Source organism: Orbicella franksi, chromosome 11, assembly GCF_964199315.1.
Source record: "Orbicella franksi chromosome 11, jaOrbFran1.1, whole genome shotgun sequence".
In the NCBI taxonomy this organism is placed as follows: domain Eukaryota; kingdom Metazoa; phylum Cnidaria; class Anthozoa; order Scleractinia; family Merulinidae; genus Orbicella; species Orbicella franksi.
The window spans coordinates 20839866-20862212 of NC_138155.1; the positions used below are offsets into that span (position 1 = coordinate 20839866).

At 37.9% G+C, this 22347-nt stretch overlaps 3 protein-coding genes and 1 pseudogene across 3 annotated transcripts; all 4 read right to left on the reverse strand.

Annotated features, from left to right (window-relative positions):
• Window positions 1–1658: 1658 nt before the first annotated feature.
• On the reverse strand, window positions 1659–3051 carry LOC145460525 (carbohydrate sulfotransferase 12-like). The gene is made up of 2 exons (XM_081445366.1): window positions 2879–3051; window positions 1659–2525 (listed from the first exon to the last, which is right to left on the reverse strand). The coding sequence occupies exons 1-2, from the start codon at window positions 3003–3005 to the stop codon at window positions 1702–1704; spliced, it is 951 nt and encodes a 316-aa protein (XP_081301492.1). The 5' UTR covers window positions 3006–3051; the 3' UTR covers window positions 1659–1701.
• A 4763-nt stretch (window positions 3052–7814) lies between these two features.
• On the reverse strand, window positions 7815–8457 carry LOC145502505 (uncharacterized). The gene has a single exon (XM_081481814.1). The coding sequence runs from the start codon at window positions 8455–8457 to the stop codon at window positions 7939–7941; it is 519 nt and encodes a 172-aa protein (XP_081337940.1). The 3' UTR covers window positions 7815–7938.
• Window positions 8458–9843: 1386 nt separating this feature from the next.
• Window positions 9844–10866, reverse strand: LOC145503359 (carbohydrate sulfotransferase 11-like; the record flags this gene model as incomplete). The annotated part of the gene is made up of 1 exon (XM_081482824.1): window positions 9844–10866. A coding segment is annotated over one exon (1023 nt), but the record flags the coding sequence as incomplete, so codon positions are not given.
• Window positions 10867–17155: 6289 nt separating this feature from the next.
• LOC145503360 (carbohydrate sulfotransferase 10-like) lies at window positions 17156–20238 on the reverse strand (annotated as a pseudogene).
• Between the last annotated feature and the right edge of the window lie 2109 nt (window positions 20239–22347).

Below are 22347 nucleotides of genomic sequence, written 5' to 3' on the forward strand. Positions count from 1 at the left end.
CATTTTTTTGTGCCTTAATAAACTTTGATAAACACTCGAAGTAGCACCGTCATGGTAATTTGATGGTACTTCAGTAAGTTATTTTGTCCCCGCGCATAATTACATTTAAATTGAGGGAAACCTGAAAATAGTAGTTTACTGAGACAGATAAACACTAAAGAGGTAATAATAAGCCACAAAGGAACAAGCATTGTTAAGATTAAAACGGTATAAAAACCACGAACTTGAAAAATTTGGGCTAAAATTTTCAAGATACGCAAACTGCAAAGTAGTTCCTTTAATTTCGAAGTTTCGCGTCAAAGAGATCATAGCAAGGAGGTTTTTATTTGGAGCATTACGATTATGTGTTGTTGTTAATTTTTTTTAATGGTTGTTTTCTTTTTCGCAGGCGAAAAATGATATGAATGGACCTTAATTAGCAGTCAATAGGTGAAAGCGCGGCTTCTATTGTACGCCATCAAATGAGAAAAAATCACAAGTTTAGAACTGTTGTTGTCATCACTAACAACATCACCAATTAAAACAAAGCATTTTCCTGCTTTGCTTTTGATCCGACAGCTTGTATAAGCGACACTAAAATACGAAAACGCTAAGAAAAATAGGATGACTCGGATTCTGATAGAGTTTTGCAACTGGATTAAGCAGAGACTACCGTTGCTTTCAGATTGTGGAGCGAGGCAACAACCGCGGAACCTCGAAACTTCTTGCCTGCGAACGGGCTCCCAGTTGGGATTTTGGGCAAGCGGAGCGAGTCGAGGGCGGTCTGAGGTGGAAGAGAAGGCGTGCTCATCCATCTCGACTCACTTCGCGCAACGAATTCTTCTTTATTCATTCATTTATTTATTTATTTTGCGCTCTTTGGCTTGCTTCGCTCGCCCAACTGATTTCCCCCATCGCCGGGAGCCGCCTAGCAGGCTAAGAAACTTCTAAACAGCATGGGGTCCCCATATACCGTGAGGAAATGGGATGTTAATTCGATCGCTTGACAATGTGCGGTTTCAACGGAAGCCTTCCGCTGCCCGGCTGCAGTAACACAATAAAATGATGGCAGTGTCATGACTATCACAAGAACCCAAAACCACTGTTCATCTGTTGCAGCTGCTATAGTAGCCCGAGTTTCGTGTTATGTCTAAGAATTTAGTAGAAAATTACAGTCAGTATCGTTGTATTAAAAGCTCTTAGACAATACGTAAAATTATACAATCAACAATTTTATATTAAATAGTCGCCATATAACAACCAATTTATTCCTTCCTAATCGTTAAAATAAGATACAATTTTTACATCAATTTTCACAAGAGTTTATAAACAAATCATACTAAACACAGATTTTATTTATTTTATGGAATATTTCACATGGAGTAATATTGACGCGTTTTTCGTCAGTTCATAACCGACATAGCTGGACATGAAAAATGCCCTCATTGAAATTTTTAGAACTTACTTTTCGAGGTAACAATTGAAAAGCAGACTCGGTCTTTGATTGTATTGTAGCTGACAATAAGCAATGTTTCGAGAGGCGCGAATTTTTTCCATCCCCTATCCCCGCGCCTCCCTACCATACCCTCACTAAAATGCTAACAATTTTGTAAATTTAACTTCAAGCCGCAAGCTTTCTTTTTGAGTACTGGTGATGAGTAACGTAGCAAGTTTTTGTTTTGTACTAGCTTTAAGTCGGAATTGAAGAGAATTGAAATTTTGTTACTGTTTAAAACTTGTTGTTTGTTCACTGTTATTGAGTAGCGGTTGTACCGGAGCCAAATAATCATAACCAAATATTTCAAAATCACTGCGGTACAACTTTCCTAACCGAGTTATGTATCGAGTGGGAACCTGGGAATAGTACTCCAACACTTCATCTGAGCCGGTTGATTTGTGGATTGGCGGGAAAGTTACGCGGTCGTCAATTCCCGCCATTTTCAGTAGCAGAGGTGCGTCGTCTTCCAAAGTCTCTAAATGACCAATGAAATCGTAGTTAATAACACACGGATGACAGAGCTGCTCGTATTGTCGCCAATGTTGATCCCGCGGCACATCATTGGAAAAATACTGAATAAATTCAGCGAAGGTGATGTTGATGTCATTATAATCTCCATTGGGTTTATAATCTTGTGGGCGGTATGCTTTGACGATTTCGTTCCGAGCGTCCTCGCTGCATTTCCTATCCCTTCTCATAAACTTATCTTTGTAAGCAGAAAGCAAGCGATGCAGGGGTTCCCGAACGAAGAGAAATTTAAAATAAGTTTCAACTCGTTGTAATCTTTCCTCCTCTCTATATTGATACAACCATCGCCACAAATACTTGCTATGGATCTTTTGTATGTTCTTGTCGAGTCCACGAAGATCCCCTAAAACTCGTTTCCACGTTGTTGAGCTCACTTTCGGAATTGTACAGTAGATGATCTTGTTTTCATCGTCCACAAGGATAAATTCAAAGTCCCTGCCAACTGGTTTTGTCTTGTATGAGTGCGTTAGACAGTAGTTTCTCATTACCTCTTTCCTGGTAATTTGTCTTTCTGAGGCATCTAAGAATAAAAATTTTATCGATCAAATAGATTTTTTTTTCCAGTGGCTTAAGTATCAACTTTTCTGTGTTCTTTTTGTTTGTTTGTTTGTTTGTTTTGTTTTGTTTTAGTAAAACCTGCAACGCCGTCAGGGGTGTCTGGAATCGGATACTAAATAACAACAAGTTTGGTTCTGTAAGTATACTCCAGTTCGTCTAAATAGCTTTACAACTAGCCTAAATTGGGCTTTTTCTAGTTATGTGTCCACAATTAGTATACATTGTATGCTAGCGACTTCGACACGTTAATGAAGTTCTTATGTTATGTTATCTTATCTGAATTAGGAAACGCCTAAAGATGTAAAGTTTTCCTACCTGCATACTTTACATCCAGTCTATGCAATGTAAATGTTGAACTCCAGTATGAAAGGAGAATTATAGCTAAAACGGACAATCCAACAGAGGGAACGATCATGGACTTAAGGGATTTTAATTCCTTCATGACTTTCAGCAGGTAACCAGCACCGTGTTCTTGGTTCCTAGCAGTGTCTGTATTTCACACAAAGTAGACTTCTCTTGAACACAACCTTAATAAGAAAGATACAGAGTTAGATGGAGCAAAACTTTACAATTAGTGGTTTTCACTGTCACGCCCTCAAAAATCAAAATCAAAACCGTTCAATAATTAGGCCAGTACCTAACTGCGTTTTGCCTCTATTTGAAATGTGGAAATACGTTCCGCCTATTGGTTCATTTTCATGTAAATCAAACTTATTTTCACAACAAAGTTTTTACACGAGGATTCGTTTTAAAACAGAGGCACAACTTAACTCGAAAATGGCTTATTAAGTCAAGAATCTGGGTACGAGAGATGACTGAAATATAATAAAACCTCGCCAAGATTTAGGCCTGTGCAGTTTTTCATTCGAGCGTTATTTGGAGAAGTGTTTCACCCAAATTTGTAGAGCTTTCTTTGGCGGCAAAAAGTCAGAAAAATTTGTCATTGAATTTTGCTTTTGAAACAAAAAGTTATTACTCTAGAGCTCCGACAATTAAAATTTATACTTTTTCTCGGGCAAGAACTGTTTAGTTAGCAAAAACTTAAGCGATAACTCATGATGACATCACATGAAAACGAGCAATTAAAACAGGTAATCACATACGATTTCTAGTGCATTTTGGTAAAATAGGCACGAGTAGATTTTTTTAAAAATATAACTTATCTATTATCATTCTCGTCCCCAGTGCTACTCGTCTTGAAATGTCCGTTTCGCCGACCACGGGACCAAAAGAAACGGAGACTTTAGGGACGAGAATGCTCTCCCTCATGATAATTTTCTAAGCATGAGCAGATATGCCGGCAAAAATTACGCACAAGTTACCGGATGTCCGTGATTTACCGACATCCGGACATCCAAAGAAGTTTCCTGGTTTTCTGCTGTGTCTTCGCTGGAGTAAAGCAAAGAAACAAGTTCTCTGTGCTTTTGGCATCACGTAACGAGTGTCGGCTGTCAAGCCAGTGGTTCAACCGAGTTGGTTCCCGTTCTGCAACGTTCCTCAGTGAAGATTGATCACTCTTTGCCGAACCATTTATCCGCTCACCCGTCAAGTGTTTTAGCTGTTAAGATATTTGCCAAGCTCCCAAGTCCAGGCAAATACGCGACCAGTGAGCCATAAAACTTATCGTTACAATACTGAATAAATTCAAATTGCACACCTTTCCATTTAGTTGTAAAACGGTATGAGATGAATTTTTGGTGTGAAAAAAAGAAAAGAAAGGCAGTTTCTACTACCATCACTAGACAAGTCGCTGTGGTTTTCTAGCTACCGCGCAGTGGTGTAGTCACTTATGCTTCGCGAATCCGTCCCTACGCGTGCAGGAAACTTGTAGTCCAATTCAAATCTCCAATAAAATTCTCTTTGACGGAGGAGATCCTGATGTGAAACTTTTGATTCTTTGTCAAAATTTGGCTTTCTCATTGACACTTTAAAATTAGCATAACTGAATTTCGCGAAGTGAACAGAAACAAGTTTGAAAACTTAGGAATTATTCACATCCAGTTTCTTGACATTAGCCAGCCGAATGTACGGCTATTATAACTATTTAGAAGACCTAGTTGTAGGGTTGTAATGGTTAGTTCGAAATGTGACTTACTGCACGGGTTAGAAGTTTCGTTTTCAATATTTTCCTTTTTATTCAGCAAAAGCTTCGTTACAGAGTATCGTTCTGTTGATAACTGGATGTCATGCGTGTCTGTCTGTCTTTCAAAATAAAACACAGGTACGTAACAACTGCTTTAAATTGCAAGCTGTGTTATTTGACTTTTTAAATGCCCTCTGTGGTCACAAAATTTGAAAACATTTTCCGGTTCCTATTTAGGCTCTCTAAGTACAACCCAAGATTCTGTAAATAGATTTCTGCAACATTTGCGAGAGGAAATTTAGCTAAATTTCTTACAGGCAAGGAATTCCAAAGACGTATTGTTCACAGACGAATACGGGAACTACGAGCAAGAAGGTTTCATGGATTTTCGGATCATGGCGACGTTGATGATTTTCAGCAGAACGTTAAACAGCAGCATACGAATACGAAGGCCTGTAGCGATCATGAGACGCCGAGACTGAGATACAGTAACTCCTTACATGCATATTGTTTTGCGATAAATAACGATAATTAATAGCACTGAGTGGTGTCAAATTCGGCCTGTAACGGGTGCGAAACTGAAGACATCTGAATTATTAACGTATTGGAAATAAAGAAAACGAATTAATCAAAACTGTAATATAATCTGATGCTCATTACCGTCGGCTAAAGGTATCAATAACAATTAAAAGTTTCAGCAATTGAGTGTGTTTTTACCAGAGGCAGAGCACGAGAAATCTGTTTAAGGACATCGGTCCAAGAAAGAGCGTGCACAAAATGACGCGTGCTCTCCAATTACAATGCGTTACAAGCATACTGGCCAATTACAAACATTAATCAGCCTCTCCCCCTGGACTTTTTAAACCACATCTGCTAGTCATTTACTTTTTCCAACTTTAAAGGAGACATTTGTTGACTTTTTCCTCACGCTTAAGGAGGTCATTTATATTTCCGCCGGTCGTTGCTTCTCAAGGAAGCGCTTTGCTATCCTTGCGCGCCGAATTTGTAATTGAAGTTCTGATATGAACCTTTTCTTTTTCCAGCAGGCAGTATATACATTGGATCATCCAAAGGTTTTTTTTCCTACTGCAAGCTATTAAATAATGTCAAAAATTTATTTTTTCTAGTCTTTTTATGCGCAGTGTCTTAATTAAACGTTGTTTATATGACAGTGAGCTTTTCAAGTTGAGTGACTCCGTGGTTCCGATTCAATCGGATATACTACCAACGTGAAAGACAGGGACGAACCTAACGACAGACAGGGAGCAGTTTACAAGATCAAATACTCCGACTGCCAGACTTCCTACATTAGTGAGACTGGCAGAAACCTTAACACGAGACTGACTGAACACAAACAAGCCACGAGAAATGGTGATGCCAGCAATCGCGTTGCTGTGTGCACCAAGAAAGGCGGCCAAAAAAGTCACAAAAAAATCTGTGATTGAATTTTGCTATAGTAACGAAAAGTTATTACTCTAGAGCTCCGACACTTTGAAAATAATACTTCTTCTAGTACAGTGCAAGAACTGTTCAGTTAGCAAACTCTTAAGCGATAACTCATCCCTTGACCTACGCGAGAGCCTTAATTTTAATTTCACCCAACGCATAAACTTGGAAATTCAAACGTTTTCTATTACAAAGTGAAGAACCCTGTTGAGCTTAAACACTATTTATTATTCGTTGAGAGATAATTGTTAAATATGCATTTTACTTTTTGCTAATTGTTTAATAAATTTTACTTTCTTGTAAGGTATCCAGCTTTCAATATTATCTGTATCTATCACTCGCTGTCTGGGTGTATTGCCAATCCGTTATTTCAACTTATAATTTTACGTGCTACAAGCTAAATATTCGTTTATGTTCAGCGTCTCTGCTGTTTGAAATTAAAGATTGATTCACTGAATAATTACAAGAGACCATGATTCTCTTGATAATTACAATAATAAATACAGATGGCACAACTTTCCACTTAGGTTTAAAACGGTAAGAGATAAATTTTTGGTGTGAAAAATAGAAAAGAAAGACAGTTTCTGCTACCATCACTAGACAAGTCGCTGTGGTTTTCTAGCTACCGCACAGTGATGTAGTCACTTATTATGCTTCGCGAATCCGTCCCTGCGCGCACAGGGAACTCGTACTCCAATTCAAATCTCCAATTCAAATCTCCAATTCAAATCTCCAATTCAAATCTCCAATTCAAATCTCCAATTCAAATCTCCAATTCAAATCTCCAATAAAATTCTCTTTGATGGAGATCAAGATCTTAGTAAAAGAGATCGTACTATGAAACGTTTCATTCTTTGTCAACATTTGGCTTTCTAATTGACACTTAAAAATTATAAGACCTAGTTGTTATAATTAGTGTTGTAATGGTTTGTTACAAATTTGACTTACTGCATGGGTTAGAAGTTTCTCTTTCAATATTTTCCTTTGAAGTCAGCAAAAGCTTCGTTACAGGGCACAGTTCTGTTGATAACTAGTTGTCATTCGTGCTTAGGAGAGGCGAACTTTTTATCGGCAAGGAATTCAAAAGATCTCTTGTTCACAGAGGAATAAGTCGAATAGGAATTGCAAATGAAACGGTTTTATGGATTTTCGTATCTACGGCGACGGTGACGATTTTCAGAAGAACGTTAAATGGCAGCATACGAATACGAAATTGTGAAGCGAATACAAGACGTGGAGACTGAGATACATCTTTATATGCACATTGTTTTCGGATAAACAACGGTAACAGGTCTGAGTGATGTCCAATTCGGCCAAATGCGAGAGAGGAACCGAAGACTGTCGAGTGACTACCTTTTCGTTAATCAGCCTCTCTCCCTGGACGTTTTACACCATGTCTGCTAGTTATTTACTTTTTCAAACTTTATAGGAGCCATTTGTTATTTTTTTACTCTTTTTATGTGCAGTATCTAAATTTAGATATTGTTCATGTCCGTGAGCTTTCTGAAGGTGAGTAACCCCGTTGTTCCGGTTCACATGAATATACTAAAATTGCGACTTGTTTCCTTTGTCAAATTTTCGTAAAAATTGAACATGTAAATCCATCATTGGTTATATCAGTTATGACTCACAGTTTGTTTGTGGCACGACAGACATTTAGCTAAGTTTTGATCTATAGAATACAACCTTTTTAACTAGAAGAAACATATGCGAGTACACTTTTGCTCGTGCAGGATAACAGTGATTTCACTGATTCACTACTTATGTCATTCGTTGGTCATTGACTTTTTCAAATTGGGTGGCTCCTAAAGGAGCCGTTTGTTGCTATCGTCTTAACTAAGAGATGCTAAATCTTGCTGTCGCCTTTGAGATCCGCTAATCGCAACTTCTCTCGGAAGCGTTTTGCGATCTTCTCAAGACATTTAGGCCGTGGCAGACTGGGGCAAGGTGCATGTGGTAATTCCTCATGAAGTACCTGCTTGACGATCTCCGACGCCGGCTTGGAGATATCGGCAGCAGCCTCGTCCCTGACACGAGACTCGATCCGGGCTACTATAAGAGATGCAACAGATTTGCAGTGGTTGTGGGTTCTTCGGCCGAATGTGAAATCACCATTATTCCATTGTGTTACTGCAGCCGGGCAGCGGAAGCCCTCTGTTGATACCGTACACTGCCAAGCGGTCGAGTTAGCCTCTCGTTTTCTCACGGTATATGTGTACCCCATGCTGTCTAGAAGTTTCGGAGTCCCAGGGGTTGTGGCTCGCTCGACGATCTGGAAACAACGGTAGTCTTGCCATCCCAACTGAAAAGTCGACTTGATCCGGTTGCAAAACTCTGCCTCGCAAATTGTACACTCAGTGTCCATCACAATAAAATAACACACAAAAAAATCAGAATGAAGCAACGCGAACCTGAATAATCATACAAACAATTACATTAACTGCAATAGAATAAAAATATAACAGAAGAAAATGTTTCCATTTGATTAGTAAATATTAGGCATTACAACATTAAGCCTGGAAAGAAGTTAAACATTTAGGCCTCGCACACATAACGCCAAATTTCATCTCGATGGCTGGGCTTAAAAACTTGCTGTCAGAGTAATCAATGTAATCTTGCAGTTACATTTATTTGTCACGGGTCAGTTCATTTACAGCGTGTCACGTGTTGTGGTGTTTCAATTTGGGCCAATAAAAGGTCAAGAAAAGGCATTTGCATTATTTCTGTCAATCAAGGACTTATTGATGTTCAATTGCTTTCTATAAGGTGTTGTTGGTGTTTTAGATTAGTCCAACGAGAGATGAAGAAGCAATTTGAATCCCTTATTGACAATACTAATCAAGGTTTTTCTGATGTTACTATAGCAACCGCGTTTTCAATGGCTTTCTTTTTCACCAAGTCATCTAGGATATTATATTTCAATAGCATTTTTTTTTTTCACTTTAAAACGTTTCAAAGCTGTTTCTCACATCTTCTTGAGTCTTTATCCCAGTTCTTTCTACGTATACCATTCAAATCTTTTGTTAATGTTAATTTGATGGTGCGAAAACGCCAAGTAAAGTCCTGTTATTATATTTGATTATTATTAGTTATTCTCTGTGATTTATTTGTCCTTGGAAGGTTTGCCATATTTTCCTTTGTCTGTATGCTTAACGTCTTGAACTGTTTTATTAAGTCATGAGCCCTCTGTACCATACCATACATACCATACAGCCAGCGTAGCGTTTCACAGAGAGGACGAGATTCAGTATTTGTCAGGACATTCAGCTATGTACGTTATGAATCTAAGTGTGACGTTAAGCATCTGTTTAAGTTTTTCCAACGGTCACTGCTTATGGAGTGTTTACTCTTTCACCCTCATTCTCTCTTGTATAACCAAATACGGAATTGTATGATCAGCGCTCAACCTTGCTTACGGCGGCTCTCTGCTGTACCTACGGCTGTTAATACCGTACTGTCCTATCGAGACGAGAATTCTGCGATTATTCTGGCTATTTTTTTGTTGGCCCTAGTTAACAGCTTTTCATTTATGAATTCTAAAATTAATTTTAATTCAAAATTGGTAGCTATATATTTAGTTAATTACATTTCTAGTTTGTTTGTTTTAATATTTAAATTCATATTGTATATATTTTTTAATTTGTAGTTTTCATCCCGCACTCCTCATTTTTCGGAACAGCCATTGTTTTCTTGCCTATAATTTCGCTTTTATAAGGTCTGGGATTGTCTCTGGGTTTGAGAAGTAGAACGACTAGTCTTTCGAGGATTGTTTCAAATGCTTTTTCACAGGACCAAGATATTCGTAGCCGAACATTTCAAAGTCATTGCGATACTGCTCTCCTAAGCGATTTATAGACTCAACGGGAACTTTTGAATAATACTTCAACACTTCAGATGGACCGGTTGATTTGTGGATTGGCGGGAAAGTTACGCGGTCGTCGATTCCCGCCATTTGCAGCAACAAAGCCGCGTCCTCCTTTAAGGTCTCTAAGTGACCAATAAAATCGTAGTCGATAACACATGGGTGACAGAGTTTTTCATATTGTCGCCAGTGCTGATTGCGTGACATATTGTTGGAAAAATACTGAATGAATTCTTTGAATTTAACGAAATTTTTTCCTTCTGGCTTAAAATCTTGAGGTCGAAGAGTTTGTACTATTCCTTTACGGAGGTCTTTGGTGTAGCTGGGAATTTGTAGAAACTTGTTCTTGTAGGCTGAAAGTAAGCGTTGTAGTGGTTCACGAACGAAGACAAATTTAAAATAAGTTTTAAGTCGCTCGTTCCTTTCTTCCTCAGTGTAATTGCTTAAACGTTTCCACATAATCCAGCGGTTGATTCCTGGCTTAATTTCGTGAGATTTTGCAATCACTCTTTTCCATGTCGAAGTTCCTACCTTGGGCACTACGCAGTAGATGAATTTTAAGTCATCGTCGACTGCAAGCATGTGCACATCTTCTGTTCCAAGACTCTTGTTGCAGGTGTGTTTACGACAGTATTCTTGAAGGTGTTGCTTTCTGGCTGTTTGCCTTTCTTCGGCAGCCTTGTGCGGGTTATTGAGTTCTTCCTCAACTTGTCGCTCGCTGGGTGTTTGTCTTTCTCTGCGACTTACGTCCGAAAGATTGAGATTTCCCTTAACTTGTTCATCTCTGGCTCTTTGTCTTTCTCCGGGACTTATGTCTGGAGCATTGGGGTTCTCCTTAACTTGTTGATCTCTTGCTGTTTGCCCTTTTTTGACTGTTATGTCCGGGGCATTGGTGTTTTTCTGCGTTAGGAAAAAATGTAGTTATGGGTCATTAACTTGAACAAGTGTTGGTGTGTTTAGTTTGCACTAAGTTAACCTCTTTTTTGGTTGTTCAAGGGATTAAATGTTCGTCCCAAGACAATACCCATGGGGAATTTTAAAAGAGCAACTTCGTAGATGCTGCATGTTGGCAAACTTTTAGTTTTGTCTTTCACTATCGGAAATTTAAACCAACCTTGTTGCTATTTAGTTTATTTCTTGAGATCTGTTTTCGTTTTTCTTTTTTATGGCCTTGTTTTGTTTGCTTGTTTGTTTTCCTATCTTACTAAGCGATTGTTTTAAGCTTTTCTTGTCATATGTTTGCCGTTTCAATATTTGGTCTGATAATTTGAATAAAACAGATTCTTTACAGTTAATGATCTTCTTTAATCTCATCTGTCCGTTGACTAAGGTTTTCTTATTTCTTTATTTCTTTCTTTCTTTCTTTCTTTCTTTCTTTATTTATTCATTTATTTTATTTTTTTTTTTTTTTATGTGACAATGGTAAATAAGGTTTTGATCAATTCATTTTCTTGTTGTTTAACTTATGGCGAAGCAAAGGAGGCTGTAGTTACTTTCAGTCCTCGGAACCCTGTCTTTTCCTGTGGAAAAGTAGCTGAAAATGACAAAAAAGAAACATCTATTAAAAATAGTGCATATTGAAAGATGTAGATGAGTTTTTCAAGCTCGCCGTTCCTAATCTGTCTTAATCTTTCCAAACGTAAACAGCTATGCTCCAGCCAACTGGCTTTTTTGTACTCTGCTAAACTGTTATTTTTATGCTTTCTTTGATGTGACGTGATGTTATTTTCTGTGTCGACTTGGCAAAAAGGCGTGAGGTCAGGATGGCTGGATGTTGGCCGAGTTCTATTTTTTTCCGTTCATTTGGAAAAAAAAGAAAAGAAACGACAACGTCGTAAATATGTTCAGCCATCTTGACCGAACAAGCTTAGTCAATAAAGGATTTATTATATGGAAAAAGAATACTGTTTTCTTCCGGGACACAGCGGTTAGTTCTGAGCGGGCAATATGGCGCTATCTTGCGCTAGATTAGCATATATGTTACACATCTAAAACCAACAGCCAGTTGTTTGAGTGGCAGAACTTAGTTAATTCATCCATGCAAACAATGTTGCAAGGTCAGCTGTAAAATTACCGTCGACTAAACGCTACCGAGGAAACTCGATTCGATATTCAGATTGTAAGCTTTGACAAGTATTTATTTGTACTCCCCTTTTTTACTGTTTCGAAGGGTAAATATATTGTGATGTCAGACATCGTTACAGTATTTATAGCGAACAATATGCTGTATTATCGAGTAATAGAATTCCCATTGTATGCAGTACTTGGATGTTGTTTAGCAAGTCATGGTTGCCATAGGAAATTGTTCAATACTTGAGTTTTCATTAGCTATGGGTGTTAAGATAAGTGGCTTTGAATTATTTTTTTAATTTAGTTGCTTTTAACGAACAGAATTGTCATGTGCTGCCCGTAATGTTACCATTTTAAACTGATAAAAAGCACAGTTTAGGGCGCAAGTTTTTTTTTTTTTTTTTTCTTTTGACGCTATGTTATTTGATTTTCAAAGTCCTTAACATTCGATTCACATTCATGTACAGTCAATCTCTTGGCAGCAGTTCCGTTGATTACGGTTGAAACTTCAGCTATCGGTAATTAAAAATGCAGAGAAAAAGGCTTAAGTTTGCTTTGGTTATCATTTTATTGTTAGTCAGAGAATATTCGACCCAACAAATTTACTTGCAGAGACTTTTATGACTAAGTCCAGCTGTGAACTTTGTATTACCGCGCAACCAACCACAGTAAGTGACATTCGTTAATGCGTCTGACACTTTCTGACTCATTTCCAAGCGATCTAAAAACAAGAAGGCTACTATAGTAAAATGGAAAGGAAAGAAAGAAAAACGAAATCAAATGAACAGACAACAAAACGAGCGGCTACTGAGTGGGAAAATTTAGATTCGTAGTATTTCAGAGAGCCCTTACTAAAACAGATGTTAGCAAAGCCAGATATAAAGTTAGCTTAAGGTAGAGTTTTCATATTTAAATCAGTGAAGTGCTCGCTAAAATTGCGCTCACTTCTGTCAGAGCTAGAAAAAAAGTACAAAACTACGAAGTAATGCTCGGACCTAAAACTCACGAGTCTTGGAATCCTCTAGACGAAAATCATACGTATTCAATTTCTTTCACTGAAAGCAAAAGTTCTTTTGAAATAGTGAAACATCTGTTGGACACGAATTCGTCGTTGCCTTTTGTCGATCTGTATTATTCCTGTTGTTCCGGCTATCGTTACTAAAAATGCATGTGTTGGGCGTTGATAACAGGCCTTTTGGTGTAGATTTGAGTTAGGATCTCGGTTGTTCTGAGGCTCACACTAGCTAAACGGTTAAAATGGGCGAATGTATCCAATGTTATTGTTGTGTTGATGTTTCGTTTTCTTAACTTGTGCCGTCATTAACTGTTTGTCTTGTAGAGTGGCTCTTCTGAGCAAGCCGTTTTTAACTTCATCAGAGTCCGTGTTGAGCCAATCAACTGTTTTGTGTCAGTTATCTGGTCAATTTACCATGTAAAATAATGAAAAAGGTTCTTTTAACATGCCAGCATTAGTTTCTTGTTAATACATAAAGTGAACATACCTGAGATGTTACTCTTTGTTTGTGAATTTGATCTTGAGCTCCAATACGAAATCAGAATGAAAATGGAAAGAACGACTGTCGCAACGAAAATATTCTTGGACTTCATGGTTGCCAACCTGTAATGGTTGAAGCCGAGTGAACGATCAAGTCCACCTTCTACAAAGGACGTTTCGTATTTGCATTACAAATGTGGTCGGCAGGGAGTTTGGATCTCACAGGGGAATGGATTTACCTCCATTCATGTATGATCTCACGGAGAGCATTTCATGATACCATATTGTAGAAATTAAGAAACAGCAAAGGATGGATCGAAAATTTCAGAAAAACCCGAAAGCTTTTGAGGATGCGAAATGCGAACCACTCAAAAGAGAATTTGGACAATTGCAGGAGCCAAATCGAATTTAACGGAAGAAAAGAAAAGGAAGAAAGTTTTGACAATATGAGTCACCGCGGTTTGTTGTTTGCTTGCTTATTATTTTTTTTTATTTTTTTTTTTTGTGGGGATGCAGGAAATCGAAAGCATTTTCCAAGTCTTTATAGTCAACTTGAAAGCCCTTTTTAATTTTCTACTGAAATTTCCGGAAATTCAAACCGGAAGTTTTGGTCGAATGGAAATAAAACTTCAGTTTTTTCGCTACTCATCCGAAACACAAGGCCCTCAATTACAATTTTACTCTAACTCTAGGCAGGAAATTCATACTTCGATGATCCAAAGCAATACAAACTAACTGTAGTTTTACCCAATGTGGATACATGGATTAAACCTCAGTTTACAAAGGAAAAGCCAATTAAAATTCAGTATAGTACAATAGTGATGGGCATAATTATGCAAAATCAAAAATGCAAAAGGTCCACAACGGAAGATTTTGTAGTACCTTTTAGGGTATTGAAACGAAGAAAAATATGACAGGAGATATTTGACAATCAACTGATTTTTAGTTTTGTCTCATTTACACCGGTAACTCATCAGTGAAAGAGTGTACATTCAGTTAATGAGTTGTTTTAGAATTTGTTCCTCTTAGGCGTGTAAAAAATTCAAGCCACACCCACATAACAGGATCTTGGTAGCCCCTGGGAGTTCTTTTCAAAATTTCTGACGAGGCCCCCATCCTGTTTGTATGGGAGGCCCCCCGCCTGTAGTTCCAAGGGATTCTATTGGCAGTATTGCCTTCTAGCACCTTTAAATGATTCACCATTCTTAAAAATTATTTTAACTGCTATCGGTGCGGTCGCCAATTAGCCAATTGAATTAAGCATGATTTTTTTTTTTTTTTCGATTAGTACTGGGATACAGAAAGTTGTTTCTTCACAAAAAGTCTAATCAAAGCATTCAAGTAGTAGATGGTTTCCAAGGATATCAAAAAGGTTACGTAAAACTCTTTACCAGAAAAGATAAGAATAATATTTTCCATCACCTTTACTGCCTTCTACGTGTCAGAAATTTGCATATAGTGAAAGGCCTATCGGTGTATGTATACAGTAAGTGTCCACACGTTTCGAAAGGCCTTAGAAAACGCCAGGTTAAACTTGAAAAGTTTTCTTACCTGCAACGTTATTATCCAGTGTCGGTAATATTGAGTTGAAGCTCCAGAATGCAAGAAAAATGAGAATGAAAAAAGAACATCCAACGATAATTGATTTTCTGTTCAATGATACCACGTTCCTAATCATTTCAGTAACACCGGTTCCGGAATTAGAACTATGAGGGTTGTGACCAGGCATGGTTTATATAAAAGGAAAATGCATATAAAATGTTGACACTGGCTTTAAAAGTAAGGTTCAGACCTTCCAGATGTTATTGCAACCTTCTCCAGGTAAAAATGTACATGAAAAGACGTCCCTAGTGTAATATGAACAAAATTTAATGTATATTTAACAATGTAACAACCAACATTGTGAAATTCTAAACATGGCGGCTATAGCAATAACCGGTTCTATTCCTAAGGTTTTTATATATGTTTTCTAAACGAAATGTGGTAATTAATGGTTTCCGAACAAATTGCCACGCTTCAAAGAAACAGTCTTTGTTTCCATTTTCCAGATCTGTCGATAATTTCAGCGAGTTTATTCTAGATCAATCTGATGTCGGTGAGGTTGCGATGCTAGGCCAAAAATATATTTCTGTCCTGCGTTGTTGTAATAGCTTTGAAGTGTTCTCTAACACGTGCTTACTGTTTGTTCAAATGGAAACTCAAGCTCATAGCTTCTCTAACTACTGTAATCCTGATCAAAACGTTTAGGAAACTTTCTCATTCTTCCATGAAAAAAAAACAAACAAACAAAGAAACAAACAAAACAAAGCATTTCAATTTATATTTTTCTTGTTCTGAAATCAGTTAATTTCACGCCAGTAAACTAAACAAACTAGGTTGCAAGATTGTTTCATTCAAATTTGATTTGTGTAGAATCGCTGATCTTGAGATAGTTAAATACGTTAAATGAAATTTCATAAGAACAGATCTCGCACCACGTGATTCCAAACTCCGAAAATCGGCCGTGTGCAGATTAGACAATTGATCTTCTGGTCTGCAGATCAAATCATTTGGTGCGGATTGTTATTAGTTTTGTTTAATAAATACAGTATTCAGCAATCCGAGATCATCGGAGAAGTTTGCCGGTTTCAATTCAGGAAGGTCATCCGTCAACATGAAATACTTTTCACTCTGTCCCAGAAGACAGATTGTTAATACATTGACACTTCAATAAAGCTGCTATCTATTTTATTTATTTAAGTTGTTCAACACACGGGGTAGACTGCGTAACGTTAATTGTTTGATTTGCAAGCGTGAAAAGCGAGCATATACAGTCCAGCCCCTATTAAGCGGCTTCTTATTAAAAGGCCGCTCCTATTAATTAGGCGGCCAGTAATCAAAGTCCCGATGGGGGTTTTTTCTATTGTTTTTACTTCTATTAAGCGACCAACCCGTTTTAAGCGGCCACTTTCCATTTCTCCGAGAGTAGCCATGCCATGGGTTATGTGTTGCTCTGGCCCAGAATTGGATAAAACACGGCGGATCGATAAAAAAGATATCTCAACCTCCCCACCTTCTCTTTAACTCCGCTCTTTTGCGGTTGTCAACTGACATCTTATCTTACCCCCGAAATACGGAAAAATCGACACACAATGATAACAAAATCCCATACCAAACGTACCTGAAGCCTTATAATGGCCGATTGCCTTTATGAGACGTGCCTGCAGGCACATTTCCCTACGGGCCTTTCTCAACGGTCAACCACAATTATAACACTGATTACCTGCTGACCGCTCGAAACCTGAGTACTTGGGCTACCTGCGGACAATCAGTTCAAGTCAAAGTGATGTGTTAAGGGTAGATAGCACGCCGAGTTTTATAACTGAGGAACGTTTTAGCGTAATGAAAAAAAACGTATCGCTTGATTTAGCGTGTGAAACAAAATTGTTTAGAAAAACTCTTTTACGTTTGACGCTCCTTTTTTTTTTAATAGCAATCAAAAATTCCCGTCAAATTCCTGACTCAAGCCAGCTAAAGTTTCTTGAGTGACTCAAACTCGTGCTTGATGGATTTGTACGAGGAGAAACGTGAAAAAAACAAGAGTTACAATTAGAAATCTTTTAAAATAAAACCGAATCAAGCGTCTGCTTCTTTTCCTTTTTGTTTTCTAACTCGATATATAAGTGTTTTCTAGTTACACTGTTTTACTTTCTTAATCGTCGGAGATAGATTTATTCAACAGCTTTTTAACAGGACCAAGATACTCGTAACCAAACATTTCAAAGTCATTGCGATACTGTTCGCCCAGCCGCCTAATATACCGAGGAGGAACCTGAGAGTAGTACTCCAACACTTCATCAGAGCCGGTTGATTCGTATATTGGCGGGAAAGTTACGCGGTCGTCAATTCCCGCCATTTTTAGTACGACTGGCCCGTCAGCTCCCATGGTCTCAAAGTGACCAATGAAATCGTAGTTTATAGCGCACGGGTGGCAGATCTTTTCATACTGTCTCCAGTGCTGATTGCGCGATATGTTACTAGAAAAATACTGAATAAATTCCGAGAAACTAACGAAATTTTCCCCTTGTGGCTCATAATCCTGAGGTCGAAGAGCTTGTACTATAATTTTCCGAATCTTCTCGGTGTAGTCCGGGGTTCGTATAAATTTATGTTTGTAAGCCGAAAGCAAGCGTTCTAACGGCTCACGAACGAAAAAGAACTTAAAATAAGTCTTGAGCTTAAACGACCTCTCTTCTTCCGAGTATTCACTAAATCTTGAGAAAGCGCTCCAGCGACTGCCTTTAATTCCAAGAACATTTTTCAGCAGTTGTAACCAGGTTGTAGAAGCTACTTTTTGGAGTGCACAAAATAAAATTATTTTGTGTTTGTCGTCTACAGCAATGTACTGAAGTTCTTCCTCTTTTGGCTTCTCGTTAAACACGTGTGAGGCAATATTCATGAAGTCGTTGTTTTCTCGCCTTTTGATTGTCTTCGGGACTTGGTTTGGAGCCTTCGAATTTTCCCTGCAACGTCAAGAAATTTCAGGCATTAGAGACGATGACAATTTCTTGCATTGCTGGTATAATTGCTCAAAGGCCAGCAACCCGTTTTTTCTGGATTAAAATCTGCAGCTGGGAGTAATTAAGGCCACCAATTTTTCGTTCTCTCAAGGTTCACGAACGAAACTCAGTCCAGGCTAAATATCGTCGGCCAAACATAACAAATTTCTGCTTAACGGAAGCTACAGCAATTATGCACTTTGTAAAATTATTTTAAAGAAGCAAATGGGCGAGATTTATTTGCGTGCATTGCACTGTATAGAAGCCCTAGAACGTTGAATTTGAACACTCTAGTAACGAATCAAAATGCTTATCTCTCCGTGTGTAGCTAATTTTTAGATAGCTGATGCGTTTACCGTAATTATATTTTACCTTTGATTCTCCGGAAGATGATCCTTGCTCTAAAATATATAGAATGAAAGAAAAATAAATAAATATTACATAAATAGATTTTTTTATTAATCTTACAGGGTGACTTGATTCTAAATGTTACAGAGTCGCTGCACACGTTAAAAATGAAATTCCAGTTTTAAATTAAACCCGAGGGCTTTGTTACACTGTATACTAATGGCTAACAATTTGAACAGAGCAGGGCCTAAGCTAGAGCAACAGGCGAACCGCCTTAGTCATTTTGTTCGTTTTTTGTTGTTGTTCCTTTATGAAGGGAGAAAGTAAAACACTGCTAGCAAACAAATGAAAAAGTAATATTGCTTCCTTTATGTGAGTCATAAGTTTTTTTTCCTTGCTACGGCCGTGCAGAGCAACACTTTAAAAGTACGCTGATTACTGATATAGAATTAAACGTGAGCAACAATAAAATACAATGAATTTCTTATATTTGGCATTTAATTTTATTTTGTCGTCGTTAAAAATACCCTTCCCCAGAAAAACTGCTGAACGCAATCGCGTTCCGCTCTTGCGTTCACTAACAGTTTTTCTAGACCTCAGGGAGGCATCACTTTCTCAGAGAACATGGCCCACCATCTTCTATTTGGTAAATAAACGGCACCGCGAGCTAGTCAATTGTTGAAAAGTTGTTCCTTAATGTTTCTAAAACAAAAATGAAGTTTGTTGTTTGATAGATCGGTTAGTGGGTTACGCTTAACAATAACACAGCTCACTTTCAGTTTCTGGTAAGAGCTGGCTATTGCGGGAATATCCTTGTTATTTCACGGAACAATTGAAGACAATACTGACCCTTCTTGGTTTGCATAACACAGGGAAGTACGATATATCATTAGCCCAAAACTGGCGCTACTTAGTAAAAAGCTTGCCAGCCTTGATTGTTTTTTTTGAAGTCGCAGATGAACAAAAAAGACCTTAATTAAGGTCACGAGGCAACGTTACAACTCACTACAGCTGTAAAAACGTTTGGCGTTTGACGTGTTATACTGAGTAAAACAAGATATGGTTACATTTTGATGAAATTCGATAGAATAAAACAATTGCATAAAAAAAAAAAGAAAAAAAAAACTTTCAAATTAAACGCAGTCAAAATAGATACTGAATATTAAAATGAATACTAAAATGTTCATTCAAAGTTTTAACACGTAACCGATGCGTGAACGAAGCGTCTAAAATATCGTCCTTATTTATAAACCCTCTGCTTCTTAAACCATTTTCTTTTTCGAAATACGTCCAAGCGCCTCGGGAGGGCGATTGTTACAAAGGTTATCAAAAAGAAACACTACCCGAACAACTGAAAAATCTAAGTTTGTCTTCCATCAGTTACAAGTTAAACAAAATCAATAGCCAACTTAACTTTACAGGCGAAAACTAACGATAGACAAATCCGACGTTTCGGCGACATCTTGGCGCCATTGTCAAGGGAAACTAATTAAATATGCGATTTCTCTTGAAATCGCATATTTAATTAGTTTCCCTTGACAATGGCGCCAAGATGTCGCCGAAACGTCGGATTTGTCTGTCGTTAGTTTTTGCCTGTATATGTTTATCTAAATCATTGTTGATTAGAACTTAACTTTCCAGGTAATAGAAATTTACATGAGGCGTACAACGGCTTATCGATCTATATAGATGTACCGTTTTCATACCTGCAGCGGTTTCATCCAGTGTCTGTAATGTCTGTTTTGAAATCCGGTATGACAGAAAAATGAAAGCGAAGAGGAAAAATGCAACACTGGAAGCAATAATAATCCTTCTTGTATCTGTACGCTTCATGGTTTCAATTCAGCATGCAACCTACGACAGTTGTGCTTCCAATTAGCAAAAGCCCATGTTTGTTCAATAGACAAAAATTCTAACATGGCCTCGAGGCTTTCTGGCCAAAATTGCAAATTTCTTAAGTTTCCTTCGTCTGGAAATTTAAATAAAAGAAACAAGTGCAATTAGTGTATACCAAACAAATAAATAGCCCTTTCCTTACTGATTGGTTAAATTAGAGGTGATTAAAAAAGTACTATTCACCTCCACCGCCGTAATTGTTAAGTATAAAAGTTTGATAGAAAGCCTCGGTGCCATGTTAGAATGTTGATACAGATGGTTAACAGTGAAAATACTCTTAATTATACAACTACTGACCATCTTTTTTGAAGGCAAGCCTTTATGCTATTAATGTCTTAAAAACTTGCTGGATAGGTTTTTTGGTTCTTTTGAGTTGTTACCGTAGCAACCGCTTAATAACCTGTTAAAACACCCATATTTTTTAAGGCACCCTAACTTTTTGTTATATGAACGTGTTCAGATACAACGTTCTGCTAAAAAAAAGACAAGTTTAAATAGAAAAGAAATAACAACCGGACGAAAATTCAATGTAGCTCTAAGCCTCTTCTTGAAGAGAGAAAATCACAGAGCAAGGGTAAATAAAATCTTTTGTTGTTGAGTCGAGCGAATGATTAAGATCCCTCACTCTTTAAGTTCACGAAACCTTTAAACAGCCATCTTAGAGTAATACCTCTTTTGGATATTAACCAGATGTCTAAATTCAAATTTGACAAATTTGGCTGTCGGTTCGTCCTAAAATGCTTTTGCTTATTAATCAACGCTGCAAATTCTTCTCTAAAATGACAATTACTATGGATGACTTCCCTGGGGTTTCGTGGAAGGAGTGAACACAAAGCACTTATTTGACTGGCTCCAAGGGAAACAGTGAGTTGGGTGAGTGAGTCTGTGCCCCCGAAAAAACAACAACAACAACAACAACAAAAAAAACAAAACAAAATCGCAGAAGGAAGAAAAGCCGGCAGGGCAAGCAACAAGAAATGCGGGTCCTCCCCTTAGGTCAAAGTCTGGATCCGCCACTGGCCAGTCATTACCTCAAAAATAGACCAAATTAAACTGCGCACAAATTTGCCGCGGTTTCAAGTTGCACGACCTGATCACGTGCGAGTCGAAAGTTCAAGTTCTTGTTTCCCTGGGGAATCAGTGAGTTTTGACCCCTGACACGTGACGTGTTCTCCTGCTATTGGAAAACGTGTTTGATTTGGAAGGTATAAAAAGATCACTTCTTTCCAGAGAACACTGCAGATTTCGTGGGTTAATTCGAGGGAAAAGGGATATCTCTACTATTACGGGGAGCGTAAAGGAGCTCAGTCACGGTGTTTTGTCTTTTTGTTTTGGCCACGTACAAAATCTCCTTTAAATGGAAGGAAACCCGAAAATAATAGTTTACGAAGACAGAAAAACACCGAAAACGTAAAAGAACCATATCGACTAGGAAAGAGAAATATGTCTGAGGGATACATGTTTTGTAACACAGTTCCATTCTCCTTTCAATACGATTTCTCAAAATAATAACAATGACGATTATCCGTTCAGTTCCTGAAAAATATACTGCCTAACCTCGGACGTCGATGAAGATTCAATCTCTTTTCCTACCTTCTGCTGCCCCTCTCTGTCTTTTTTTTTTTTTTTTTTTTTTGAGATCCCACGTAAGCTCAGCTCTATAGGCCATATTCGTATTCTCGGTAATGAATTGGAACTAGCTTGCAAATGAGGCTAATACAGGGAGTCTTTTCAAATACAAATGACTTCAATCTCTTTTTAATGATATTTCACAGCACGAACCTTCATTGCAAGCTAGTTTCAGTCTGTTTCAGTCAGTGTTACCTGAAAACCAGTTTCGCCGGATGATTGTTACTTTGATCAAAAACCAACTACTGGAGTCGCGAACCGGTCTTTCCTTTATAGCCGATCTCTTTCAGAAGCGCAGTCTTATTTACGACAGATTACTCTAATATCCCTTTTTTTCTAATTTATCTCGAAACAGTCAGTCATTAAAATTCGTGTGAACGAACGGGATTCCTTCTGAATTCGACTCACGGGAGCTTA